At 34.8% G+C, this 14,287-nt stretch overlaps 1 protein-coding gene across 1 annotated transcript in view; it reads right to left on the reverse strand.

The window, feature by feature from the left end:
- ITGA1 (integrin subunit alpha 1) overlaps window positions 1-14,287 on the reverse strand; it is a 142,339-nt gene that overhangs the window by 16,298 nt on the left and 111,754 nt on the right. Inside the window, exons 18-23 of the mRNA XM_047092774.1 lie at window positions 12,794-12,904; window positions 10,753-10,962; window positions 8,923-9,003; window positions 4,483-4,559; window positions 1,523-1,612; window positions 60-162 (exon numbers count right to left, since the gene is read on the reverse strand). Of these exons, the coding sequence (XP_046948730.1) occupies window positions 60-162; window positions 1,523-1,612; window positions 4,483-4,559; window positions 8,923-9,003; window positions 10,753-10,962; window positions 12,794-12,904 (672 nt within the window). The remainder of the gene's footprint in view (window positions 1-59; window positions 163-1,522; window positions 1,613-4,482; window positions 4,560-8,922; window positions 9,004-10,752; window positions 10,963-12,793; window positions 12,905-14,287) is intronic.

Raw genomic sequence — 14,287 nt, forward strand, 5'->3', positions numbered from 1 at the left:
TTAATTTATAAACTTACAAATTATTCCTTTACTATACTAATTTAGAGGTAATTTCTTACCAAGTAGAAGACATTAATTTCATTTCCAATGTCCTCAGTAGAATTAATAACTTCAGGGACTGTCTCATTGGCCGCAATTGAAATATGGTATTCACTCGCAGAGCTGAGAATTAATTGAAAGAAGAAAAACAAAACACAACAAAGCTTAACTTTTATTTGACCTCATTCTTTTTCTTTATACTAGGTAATCCCACAAAAAGTACTTGTAGAAATTTCAAATTTGAGGCAAATTCTTCTACTCTGAAACCTAAAATTAAATCTTTGAGGAGGATGAGAAAGATTATATAATTTCACTCAATAATCACTAATGTTTATTTGGTCTTAAAATGCTAAAATATATACAGTTTTTAAACTGAAAGTTTCATTGTTACCAAGTATAAAGTTTCCACTAATTCACTAATATCATTTACATTTAGTGAATAATGAGACTAAAAGTTGGTATTTTTCATAGTGCTGAAATTTAAATAGATTTAAAAAATTGTTAACCTTTTTACATTAAAGTCCTATATTACTGCCAAACTTAAAAATTCAATCTTTTCCATAAAATTCTCCATGTTCTTTGGATGAACTTGGTGGAATTTAGTATAATAAAACAAATAGGTATTTGCCAAAATTCTATTTTAATAAAATGAAAAATTCTTGGAAAATCATTGTACCAAGAGAAGTGGTAACAGCAAGATAGAAAACAGCAAATAGAATTCGGAGGCTAAGTAATATACACAAAATTTATGTGTATATCCTATAATCCTCACATTTTTGTTGTTTGTTATCAGAAAAAGCAAAGTACCATAGAAAATAAATTAATAAAATGATCAGAATTTTACACTAAACTGTGAAAATATAAGAATCATATACTTACACTTTCTGTATACATTGCACATATTTATTTAACAGGAGCTTGGAGTCTTGCTTAAGCAAGAGAAATTATAGTGGGAAATTTTGCCAATACGATTTGTGTTTGGATAGATCAGAAGTTCTTAGGGGAAAGGACAGTTTAGAATAATGCAAGAAATAAACAGCTCTTGTCAATGAGAAATGATTTAATCTTGTGTGTCCAGAATGGGCAGGCTGACTAGATCCCTCACAATGAGAAACGATGGTCAAGAAACATGCTGGTGCCCTCGAAGAACAGTGCCATTTGTGACGTACTTCTAGATCTGCAGCTTGCATTTATGACAGAAGACTGGACTGCTAATGTAATCCAGGATCATTAGCACCTCACATTTAAAATTATTTAGTAGGCTTGGCCTCTGACTTTTGAGTGCAGGAGAATTACCTGGAGGGCTTGTTTGACACAGATTTCTGGGCCCCAGAGTTTCTGATTCAGTGGATTGGGGTGGGGCTAAGAATCTGCCTTTCTAACAAGTTTCCAGGTGCTTCTGATGCCCTTGGCCAGAGACCACACTTTGAAAACCACTGGGTTTGTAGACTGACATCAACATAAAAATGCAGTTTCCTCCTACCTGTAAAACTGAAGTCCAACTTCATATTTTACTGGGATAGAAATATTAACTTCATTATCAAAAAGGGCTTCAGGAGGCTCTTCACTGTCACTAGGAAATACACAGCACATTTGGACAAATCATTAAACCATTGACTATTTAGAGACATTTCTGAGCATTTGAAAGGGAAGTTTATTTTGGCAACTAAATAAAAGGATAAACAGGTAGAATTCTTAAAAAAATTTTTTTTAATGTTTATTCATTTTTTAGAGACAGGAAGAGACAGAGTGCAAGTGGGGGAGGGTCAGGAGAGAGGGAGACACAGAATCTGAAGCAGGCTCCAGGCTCTGATCTGTCAGCACAGAGCCCGATGCGGGGCTTGAACTCATGGACCGTGAGATCATTACCTGAGCCGAAGTCGGACGCTTAACCAACTGAGCCACCCAGGCGCCCCAAGGATAGAATTCTTGTTTCTGTTGTTGTTGTCATTTTTAAACCAGGGTGGGGAGGGGGGTGGGTATTATTAAATTTCCTAAGCTGATTCTGAGCTGCAGCTTGGGTTGAAAACTACACCAATTTAGTCCAAGGTTTCTCAAACTTCTTTAGAAGGATTATGATAAATATCCTTGGGTCAATTGTTAAATACACAGATTATTGGGTTTCTCTTCTTGAAATACAGATTTAGTAGATCTGAGTTGGGGCCTAGGAATTTGTGTTTTTAACACGAATCATACAAGTGATTCTTATTTATTCTTTATAGACAAGGACCTCACCAAAAGACTCAACTAGGGTCACATGGTGGAGAGTCAATATAAAATCTTTGATCTTCTTTTAATAGTCTTTCTGTGCTTATTGCTTGATGCTTATGTTATTTGTTCAGAATATATTTATTCCCTTGATTTAAGTTGTCATTTCAATTATGTATTATGTAAACACATATGTATGTTTATACATACATATGCGTATCTCATACTCCCCTGTATTAAAAAAAAACACATGTGAGGTATGTAACAGTTACCAACACTGGCTCTGGGGCCAGAGTGCATGGGATTGTTCTCGAACATTAACACACTTTAATCTCTCTTTGCCAAGGTTTCTTAAAATTATTTAATCTTTCTTTGCCAAGGTTTCTTCATCTATAAAACAGGGATTTATCAATAAATAAATGATTATAATAAGTGCCAAGTGCTTAACATTGTGCCTAGATGTAAGAAATATCTAATGAGAGTTAGATTTCATTATTTTTATCACATACCCCCTCTACCGAGTGACCAAGCACCTAGCGTCTGGTCCCACAGAATGGACAACAAGGACATTTTAATGGCTCTGCTATTCCCAAGTGTATTAAGTGGCTTTGTGCGAGCTGAAGGGCAGTGAAGGCAGCACCTTGCTTTGGGTAATAGATATTTATGTGACTGGGCTTTTGCTATGGATGGTCTCCTCTTCTCCCACCTGTTCCCTGCTGTAGCTAAATTAATCTTCCTAAGAAACAGTTCTGTATATATGACTTCACCCCTCAAAAACTTTTCTGGCTTCTTAGGACTTGCTCAGTTAAGAAAAAATGCCTCATCCTGACATTTCAATACATTTCAACACACATTACCACAACATGGTAAAATGCACACCTTCTGTTTATCTTCTGTTACTCCTTTATGTATTCTCTATATGTGAGCTACAATGGATTATCTAGCATTCCACCAATAGATCTAGTGGTTCATTTTTGAGTTTTTGCTCAAGCTCTATATTTTGTCTAAAATGCTCTACCTAATTCTATTTACCAACCTCTCTGTGAATTGCTACCCACCCTTTAAGGTCTTTCTCGATTACAATCGTCTTGATAAAGTTTTCTTGGGGTCTCATTGCCCAGTAGATATAATTTCAACCTCTGTTTAAAATTTCTGATACATGGTTTACATTTTTTGAATGAATTTTCCTTGTTCTACCCTATATTATAATAATTTATATACTAGTCTCAGTGCCCTGCTATAATTTTCACCCTATGAGGAGGTTCATGCCCATATTAATTTTTATATTCCCTATTGTGGACTAATTTAATACCTTGTCCATAGATGTCAAATAAATATTTGTTGAGTTAAACTGAGCATACAGAATTCATTTACACATTATTTTCTCACTTATTCATTCACTCTATATTAATTCAGTATGAGGGATCATGCTAGTTACTGGGGAGTAAAGCAACAAAAGATAGAACTTTATCTCAAGTTTATGGTCCAGTGGATGATTACACTTAGAAGAAACTTAAGACACTATTTCAATTTCCTCATGAACCTTTCATTTTTAGTCTGGGTATTCTATGATATCTTTCAGAAGCTCTGACTTCTTTGTATAAAATATATTAAACTACAAAAAGGTATCATAAAACTTTAAGTCTAGGTGTGCCTGGGTGATTCAGTGGGTTAAACGTCTGATTCTTGATTTCAGTTCAGGTCATGATCTGATGGTTTGTAGGATCAAGCCCTGTGTCGGGCTCCAAGCTGACAGCATGGAGCCTGCTTGGGATTCTCTCTCTCCCTCTCTCTCTGTCCCTTCCCCATTCATGTGCTCTCTCTCTAAACAAATAAAATAAACTTAAAAAAAAAAAAGAGCCTTTAAGGACATCTAACGATTCAGTTGACTCTATGGGCTGCCAGTAAAAATTAAATTAGCAATCCCGTAAACTTCTAAATAAATTTAAATGAAATTTGGCAGATATAAGTGATGTATGATTACAATACGTTTTACAGGTCCTAGACCAATGGCTTAATCTAGTTAGGGGTATTAGTTCCATTAAATAAAAATTTCTTTATTTTTAATTATTCATAAGGATGTTTTTGTTAACTAAAGGGGTTCATTGCCTTCTACTTTTACTGATCCTCATAAAAGTTGTAAGTTCCAGTGAATCTATAAAGCAAAATATTCTAAATACATGGAAGAAATTATATACTTATAACACATACAGTCATGCATACATATCGACTAACCTGGTTGCACTTAAATGAATGGTCACATTTTCCATGAGATAAGATGTGTTAAACTGAAATAATATTTTGAAAGTAACCTATGAAATAAAAATATTTTTAGTTTAGTAGCAGATAAAGAAGTAGAATGTTTACATTGATTAAAATGTTTAATTACATTAATGATATTACTTAGACTCAAATTATAAAGTTATTTACAAAATCTTACCTTATAAAATAAAACCTCATCAAATCTCAAAAATTGAACAAGATATACATGTACTTTTAAACTTTGATTTTAAAGCTCTTTTAATCAATTTAGGCTCATTCATAGAAGGGATGACTAGAATTCAGGTGTCATGAGATTTGTATGGTTGTACCATATATGTGTGGAGTTTTCTTCTGTACTTTCTTCTCTCACATATATTTTGAGCTACATTAAAAAACATTTTTTAAAAGAATCTTCAGCTCTGCTGTTTTCTTCTTGCTTTGAAGTAGCAATCATAATTCCAATAGAAGCTTTATTGGGTGGGCTTGAACTACAATACTTTACAAAGGGTCAAACTGCCAAAGTCTCTCAGTGAGCTCCTTTTTGTTCTGCTTTTCCTTAGCTCCCTGACTGGTGTGCACATATAAGTCTTGGAATTTTTTATGAGTCTTCAGAACTAGGAAGGATGCTAGCAGAAAAGTAAGGCTAAAGAAGGTGCCCATTCCATTTTGACCTGATACTGAAATGCTTAAACTATAAATATAGATTTTGAAATCAAAGTATATTCTAAGTGCAAAGCCCATGCAAAAATTACTTGAAAATTATCTTCCCATTTCTCTATTGATGGCATGAGAAACTTTGGTTTGAGCTTTTAGCAAGGAATTTCTAAAGAAAGAAAAAAAATGCTTGAGAAATAATTAAGATTGCAATCAATATCTCTAAATGGCTGAAATGTAACATTTTTATTTCCATGTCATTATTCTTTAAGAAATGGACATAATTCTATGGTTAATTAAAGTGGTCAGGGGAAAGTGTAGACATGAGTCGACATTCACTATTTCCATGTAAAAATGGAAATTATGGGTGTACTTTTTCAAATATGATATATGCTTTATGGATTGATAGGGAAGAAATGCAATTTCACAGTAAATTTTATTTGGGATAGTGAAGAAATAGATTCCAAAAGTAAACTGGCACATCTAGTTAGTTTCATAGCTAAACTGATTTATAGAATTCAATGATAATTACAGTCATTTGTAGTTTCTTCAATCACCAGTAGCCATGCCACATGTGTCAAGGGAAAAGGCCTTTCATAATTCTCATTTGCAAAAGAAAAGCTAAGTGACTTTGTTATATATGTGCCATTTCCAGATGTCCAACTCCGTTTATCAACTTCTTAGGATGTGCGATAAAGATGACAAAGATCTGTTTTGAAGTCTTATATTACAAAATATTATAATGTAAAGAAGCTGAAATAAGTATTTGGGATAGTATTTCTCTCGCTCTCCCTTTTTTAAGACTAAGGCATGTAAGTAAAGTATCTTCTTATCTCAATCACTTTGACTAAATATTTCCCTCATTAACTCCATATGAACGGAGGAGGAAATATTCATACTGAAAAGCAACTTTCAATGAAAATATATGCAAATATGTTGTTTATCATTAAATGAAATAATTATTCTCTGTTTTTCATGGAAATGAATATGGTCTTTAAAAAGACATGAAGGCACTCTCCTCACTTGTGTTCAACTACTACTGTAGGTTCTAGCCAGGGCATTTAGGTAAGAAAAAAAAGAGTGCTTCTATTTGCAGATGACATGATCTTGTATATAGAATATCCTATGGAATCCTCTAAAGAACTATTAGAACTAATAAATAATTTCAGCAAGATTTCAGGATAAAAGATTAGTATTTAAAAATCATTCATATTTCTATACATTAGCAATAAATAATCTGAAGACAAATTTAAGAAAAGAATTTCATCCAAAACACATTAAAAAGAATAAAATGCTTAGAAATATATTTAACAAAGGAAGTGCAAAAGTTGTATTCTGAAAAATAGAAAGCATTTTTGAAAATAATTAAATATCTAAATAAATAGAAAGACATCCCATGGTAATGGATCAAAGACTTAATATTTTTAAGATGGCAATACTTCCCAAATTGATACACAGATTCAATGTAATTCCTATCAAACTCCTAGCTGGCTTTTTTTTTTTTTTTTTTTTTTTTTAGAAAATGACAAGCTGACCCTCAATTCCAAATGAAAATACAGGGGACTGGAAGAGCAAAACAATTTTGAAAAAGAGAACATAGCTAAAAGACTTACATTTTCAGGTTTCAAAACTTACCAAGAAGTTATAGTAATAAAAACAGTGTGCACTAACAAGGGTGCCTAGCTGGGGTGCCTCAGTCGGTTAAGCGTCTGACTCTTGATTTTGGCTCAGGTGGTGATCTCATGGTCAGTTGTGAGAACCAGCCTCCCATCAGGCTCTGTGCTGAGCTTAAAGCCTGCTTGGCATTCTCTGTCTCCCTCTCTCTCTGCCCCTCCCCCACTCACACACACATGCACATGCTCTCTCTCTCTTTCTCTCTCTCAAAATAAATAAATAAACATTCAAAAACAAAACAAAATGGGGCACTTGGGTGGCTCAGTCAGTTGAGCGTCCAGCTCTTGATTTCGGCTCAGGTCAAAATCTCACGGTACGTGAGTTTGAGCCCTGCGTCAGGCTGACAGCACAGAGCCTGCTTGGGATTCTCTCTCTCCCTCTCTCTGCCCCTCCCCTGCTGATGCTCTTTCTCTCAAAATAAATAAAAATAAATAAATAAATAAATAAATAAATAAATAAATACAAAACAAAACATGTGTACTGACATAAAGATAGACATATAGATCAATGAATACAATTGAGTCAAAAAATAAACAGACTTTCAATAAAAGTGCCAAGACAATGGGGGAATGAATAACCTTTTCAACAGATGGTGTGGGGCAACTTAATACACACACACAAAAAATGAAGTTGGACTCTTTCTTTCTTACACCATACACAGAATTTAATCAAAATGGATCATAGACCAAAATGTAAGAGCTAAAAGTATACAGCTCCTGGAAAGAAACATAGGAGTAAATCTTTTGATCTTGGGTTAGCAAAGCACAAGTGACAAAAGAATAAATACATTAATCGGACTTCATCAAGGTTAAAAACTTCTGTGTTTCAAAAGACATCATCAAGAAAGTGAAAAGACAACAGAATGGGAGAAAATATTTACAAATCATATATCTGATAAGTGACTTGAATGCAGAATACATGAAGAGCTCTTATAACTCAGTAATAAAGACATCCCAATTGAAATATAAGTAAAGGATCTGAATAGATATCTGTCCAAAGAAGATATATGCACAGTCAGTAAGCACATGAAAAGATGCTCAACATCATTAGCCATTAAGGAAATGCAGATCAAAACGACAATGAGATACTACCTCACACCCACTAGGAGGGCTATAATTAAAAAGATAGGTGATAACAATGTTGAGAAACACATACATCTCTGATAGGAATGAAAAATGGTGCAGTCACTTTGGAAAACAGTTTTCCAGTTTCTCAAAATGTTATATGTAATTATCATATAACCCAGGAATTCCACCCAAAGAGAACTGAAAAACATATGCCCACACCACAACCTGTGCACAAATATTCATAGTATTATTCATACTAGCCAAAAAGTAGAAACAAATGCCCATCACCTGATAGATGGCTAAATAAAATAGGATACATCCACAAAATGGAATATTATTTGGAAATGAAAAGGAACTACTGATACATGGATGAGCCTTGAAAACATCATGCTAAGTGAAAAAAGCCAGTCACAAATGACCACAGAATATATGATTCTATTTATAAGAAATGTCCAGGACAGACAAATCCATAAAGAAAGTAGGTTAGTGGTTGCCTGAGGTTGGGGGAAGGAGTGGAGGAGAAAAAAGACAAGTAATTGGTAAGGTGTACAGAGTTTCTTTTGGAGATGTGAAAATGTTTTAACATCGATTGTGGTGATGGCTGTACAATTCACTATCCAGTGAATATATAAAAACACACTGAATTGTACACTTGAATGAGTGAATTTTATGGTACATGAATTATATCTCAGTGAGGATATTATTAAAAAAGAGAGAAATGAAAAAAAAATTCTATACAAAGTTCTAAACCAACCTGTTTGAAAGATTCGTTTTTTCTACAGGCCAGAAAAGCCTACTACTATCAGATAAATTATTAAGTATAAATGTTTAATTTGGTTTTAATATTTGAGTTTGATTCATGCCATAATTGACTTTTGATTCCAATATCTCAATATTGTGAACTCAAACTTCTCATCTATATCAGGCTAAAATACCATTAGAGGGATTTATATATTTCACTTTGAACACGGTATTTTTCATATCAAATTGCCACATGTATGTTTTATAATCTGCTTACCTCTTCTTCTCTTCTCAGGAAGGGATATCTAATTTTACACGTGAGATTATGATTGGACTCACAACTGTCTTTTTGGATAGCCTTGGAAGAAAGAGTAAACAGAATTAGAGCAGACACACAGGTGAAATACTGGAACTTGGTTTTCTAGAATTTTTCCAGGTATGCCTTGGATTCTGCCTTGCTAAGATCTGTCCCTCAATTTAGTTGGGAGAGTCACATTATTCTGTGATCACCTGTCTCACCATCCATGGAAAATCTGAAAACATCATGTAAGTTAAGGGAAACTGAGGGACAATGCACATCACATCTTATCCTGTCTAGACTTTCCAATGTAAAATGTAGGTACTAACAGCATGTACTGCACAGATGACTAAATAATCCACACATATTACTTGGCCACATGGAAGCCCACAGTGAATACCTATCATAAGAAGAGTTCAGTGAAGTGGTAAGACCATGAGCTCTGATGTGAGACCCCCAGAATTTAAATTCTGACTCCATCACTGTTAGCTTTCTCCTTGCCAAGACTCCTCACTTCTCTGAGCCTGATTTTCTGTCAGGTGAGGCTAGTGATACTCTATTTCATCAAATTGGAAATGCCACTGAGACTCACCATTATTTTGTGTACCAATAAGAAGGAAAAATAATGCTGCCAGCTAAATAAACATATCAACTGTAAAATGCAGTTATAGAAAGGTTAAAACATGACAGAAAGAGATTTTATTAGAATCTCTGTAGTACAATAATACCTATTTGCTTAATGAGAATTGAATAAGTGGGACCCTGAGAACAGTGTCTGGAATATAATATGACTCAAGAAAAGACTGTCATTATTATTATTATTGTTGTTACTGTTAAAAGATGTAGAGGCCTCTCTACCGAGGCCATGAAGTCAGTTGAAGAGAATACTGGCAATAATTTTTAATATAGTCCCCTTTCCAGAAAAAAATTCAGTGGTAATATTTTCCCAGTATCACTTTGCACATTTGGATTTATAATTAACATTCTTGACTGAATCTAAAATATGTGGTAGTAATGAAGGACATATTTTTAAGCTCTGTTAGTCATCATGTCCTTAAATGATATCCTAATAAATGGAGAGACATATCAGTGAAAGTCTGAATTTACAGAAATTAGACAATGGAGTTTTAATATTATATTAATAAGGGTACTGGTTTTTAATATGAATCACATATATTACTAATTCATACATAAACAGAATCTTAAAGGGGATTAATTCAGAGATAAGAATTAAAAGAAAAGTTCAAATTTGGAAGTGCTCATTATTATTCCTGATATAGCATCTTGTGCAGCTATGTTATTGCCAAGATAAATATTCTGTCATGACAATGAGACATTACAAGTTACCACCTCTTTTAACAATGTAAGGATTTTACATAGAAAATGAAAAATGGTATCTTGATGTTTCTTTATGTAAACATGGGTTTTTTTTTTGTTCCATGCATGCATTACTCTCTCTGTACGTCTATTAAACTATTTGACTTTGATTGTTATTTTGATATTTTTCCTTGACTTAGTCTCAATTTCACTGCATAATGCCTCCATGAAACATGATTTTGCTGCATCACAGGGATCCTCGCCTCATACTGAATCTGAAAAGAGTCACAGATCTCTACAGAAATCTATCAAAACAAAATCTTTTTAAAAAAAGTTTGGCACTTTCACCATTTGTGAGTACTAATTTTTACAAAATGCTCTCTGTTCTTCTAAACCCAATTATTAGTTCTTCTAAAACAATTAGTTCAGTAGCAGGAAAAGTAGACTTAATAATGATTATATGAATAGACAAACATAAAACTAAAAGTTTACCTCAATTCCTGAAAAAATTAGGTTTGGAGAATAATGCACTATGGTTCTGGTGTTATAGGCACTGTCCTTTTTGTTTTTGACTGTGAGACTAACATTGAATTTGTCATTGTGGGACCTGACAATAAGCAGGCCCTTTGCTGTGGTGGATACTTGCAGGGCGAGGTCCGAGATACATTTTTCCTTGTTTCCACAATCTTTGGCAAAGGGAATCTGAAATGGTCACAGAAAAGTATTTTTTGAAATTTAGTTAAGCATGATTGAAGATTAATTATTAACTTGCTGAGAAGAGAAAACATATTGCCAAACTTAGTTAAGCACAAAGAGGACAGATTCCACTGCAGAAATCATAAGGAATTTTAGATTTATTCCTATAATTTATAGGGAAAAATAATAAACTTCTGGATATAAATTCCTCTAGTCCTTTAAATAATGCAGTTTTCACAGATGTTTTTCACTGGCTTTAGTCTGCCAGACTAGAACAGTTTCAAGAAAATCAAGTCAAGTACTCTAAGATCCAAATCTATGAGAGAATACTTTAATGCTCAACTATGATTATGAGATTTCCTATTGAAAAGAATCAAATACTTAGGAATGTAACAGAGCTCAGTCAGAGGGTAGAAAATGGTCAAGCCACATAACTGGGAGCTTTCCCTGACTCCTCGTCTCATTAGTCACATGCCGTTATCCAAACCTTCATTAAGAGCTATCCATTCTACCTTTCTTCTAAGTATCTTCCAACTATCTTCTCACCTCTAGTTACCATCACCTCTAGTCTAGTCATCCTTATTTCCTCCCTGAACTAATGCAACAGCTTCCTAAGTGGTCTCCTGCACCCACTCTAATTCCAATCATTTCCCTTCAATCATTTTCCACACTGCAGCTGGAGTAATCCTGAAAAAAATACAAATCCAGTGCTATCACTGAACCAATTAAAGGCATCCATAGCATTCTATTGCTCTTCAAAATATCTGTGCAGTAGCACAAAGTCCTGAATGATCTGGTTCCTGCCTATGCCTCCCACCTCATCCCATATCACCTTCCCCCCTTGCTCTTTAGCTTCAGCCACACTAGAGAGTTTAGTTTAGTTCCTTTATGCCTCAGAACTTTTACACATATCCCTGTGCATGAAACACTGCTCCCTCCACTCCCCTGAATAGGATGGAAAATCCTCCTATGCTTCAGATCTCAATTTAAATATCACAGCTTCAGGAGAGCACCCCCTGGCTCTCTGCCTAGGCAAAAGTTCCCAGAGAACAATGAAGTTCTCCTCCAGAGCACATGCTTTACTTCCCACCTAATACTTGTTTCCTGGGTTGGTCTGTAAGCTCTGAAGTCTGGTACATGTAAGACACACAGTAAATATATTTGAAAGGAAGAAAGGGAGAGTGAAAGATATGGGTATGGGGAAAACTAATTCCCCATCCTTAATGTCTCCTCCATTGGTGCTACCCCATCCTTCTACTTGCTCACTTACTCCTCAGGGGTGGGACACCAGATTTTGTGAATTTGGAAGCAGGAACATGGTGAACACAGCTCAGTCCCTTCCTGTCTCTCCTGCTCTTGGGGCAGCAGTGTGCCCATGGAAAGCATACATTCTTGCTCTATATCTCCATTCTGCAAGTTTTATGAGGTGAGCCCACACGAAAAAGGCCTGAGATTGATGAGCACTGCTGATGATATATTTGGTAATCTGTGGTCTAAGCCTTGTTCAGTAGGAAGACACCCAGTATGCTGAAACCAAGCCCTGCCACTCAGTGTTTGTTGGTAACAAAGGGAGTTCCAGTAGGCCAACCCATGTCTTTCTTTCTATTGGTCTTAAATTCAGGAGAGATAAAAAAAAAAAAAATAGGTGGTATTTATAAGTTCCCTTGAGCTCCAACAATAGGAAGTAGAAGAGTTGAGAAAAGTCTAAAAGAGTCTCATTCCTTTTGTAAAAAAAAAAAATGATTTAGGGTTGTGTGTGTATGTCTGTGTGTTACAGGTTTCTCTCCCCAAGTATATTTACATATACGTATTCTGAATTTTAAAAAATTTGACTTACATATTCATGTACTGAATTTGGTAGGGAATCATCAAGAACAGGCCCGTTTTCTGGATCAGTAAGATTAAAATCCAAAGTTATCCTCACAGAGTCCCGAAAGTCATGCTTGTCCTATAGGTTGAAACATAAAATACTTTATCATTGGTATCACATTACTGGATGCTCTGACCTTGTCATGGCTTCTTTCCTCTTGCTTCACTGGAGAGAGGTGGCCTTCTGCCTTGATAAGGGACATGGCTGGAATGCACAGGCTTCAGAGTATGACCAGTTGATTCACCTCTAGCTTCTTAGGGAGCCCTGCTGGAGTGATCGGGTGTGCCGTACTTTGCATAACAATATCTTTTCTCTTGAGACCTTAGGCTAAAAATTGTCATGTAATACTTCCAGGAAAGTCTCCCAACTTCAAAAGAGCAAACTTTATTTAAATTGAGTTGAATTTAATTAGCATAATATATGCCTGGAGTTGTAAGAATTTCATAATATAAAGTGATATGTAAGTAGTATGAATGCAATCAATATTGTTTTATACTATCATCAGCAATGGCCATTATTTATGGCATGTCCAGAATTATGAACTTTACAGACATTATTGAGAAGTATTTCAACATCCTCCAAGATGAATGACTCTTATAGTCATTATTTTACATTTGAAAAACTGGGCCTCTAAGAGACTAAACAAGCTGGTGAAAATCACTTGGAATGTGAGGAAGCCTTGCTATAAATTCCATCCTGCCTGACTCTGGAATAAATGTTAAAGTATCCATTTAAATGCAAAAAAATTTTGGAAATTTTGAAACTGGTTCACACATAGTGCACAGGCATAGCTAGATTCTAAATTTTGGACAAATATATACTACAGTTGCTTCTATTAGGTTGGAGGTGGTGCCACATCTGGTTTCACGCCCTTTCGGATTTTATACAAGTTCGAACTCCTAAACGCTCAGTTCTGATGAAATAGATAGGAGGATAACTCCAATTGTTTTTTCTGATTATAGATTGATATTAGTGTTGACAGATAAATTAATTTCAATGTATGTCGTGGGGAATATTAACTTGAAAATCACTGAGGAGAAATACAGTACACCAGCAGGGCATGTTTTCTGTCACTTCCCTACCCCAACTATAATATTTTAAACATGTAGAATATGAATACATCAACAATACAGAAATAAGTCAAAGGTGGGAGAAACCTGGCCTGTTTCCTTTAAAATTCCAAGATCATGTACAAGCTCCAGGTCTGTCTCAGTCACTAAAATCAGTGTCTTCTCATAATATCCATTCTTCTCTCACTCTGTCTCTCTCTCTCTTTTTTTAAGTACCATGTACATTATAAGAAAATGTTTAAGAAACTCCTGCCCTTATTGGGAATGTTCCCCATTTATACAACGACTCAATAAAATGCATTTTAAATGGTTCAAAAGGGCTTCCTAGCCATCTCTGGAGATTAAGAATTTGCTTTCTAAGGCTCCCTCATCACTGTAATAGAAAGAAACT

This window comes from Lynx rufus, unplaced genomic scaffold (genome assembly GCF_022079265.1).
Source record: "Lynx rufus isolate CCGP_SWC_20201006 ecotype Redwood Valley unplaced genomic scaffold, mLynRuf1.p SCAF_1, whole genome shotgun sequence".
Classification (NCBI taxonomy): Eukaryota; Metazoa; Chordata; class Mammalia; order Carnivora; family Felidae; genus Lynx; species Lynx rufus.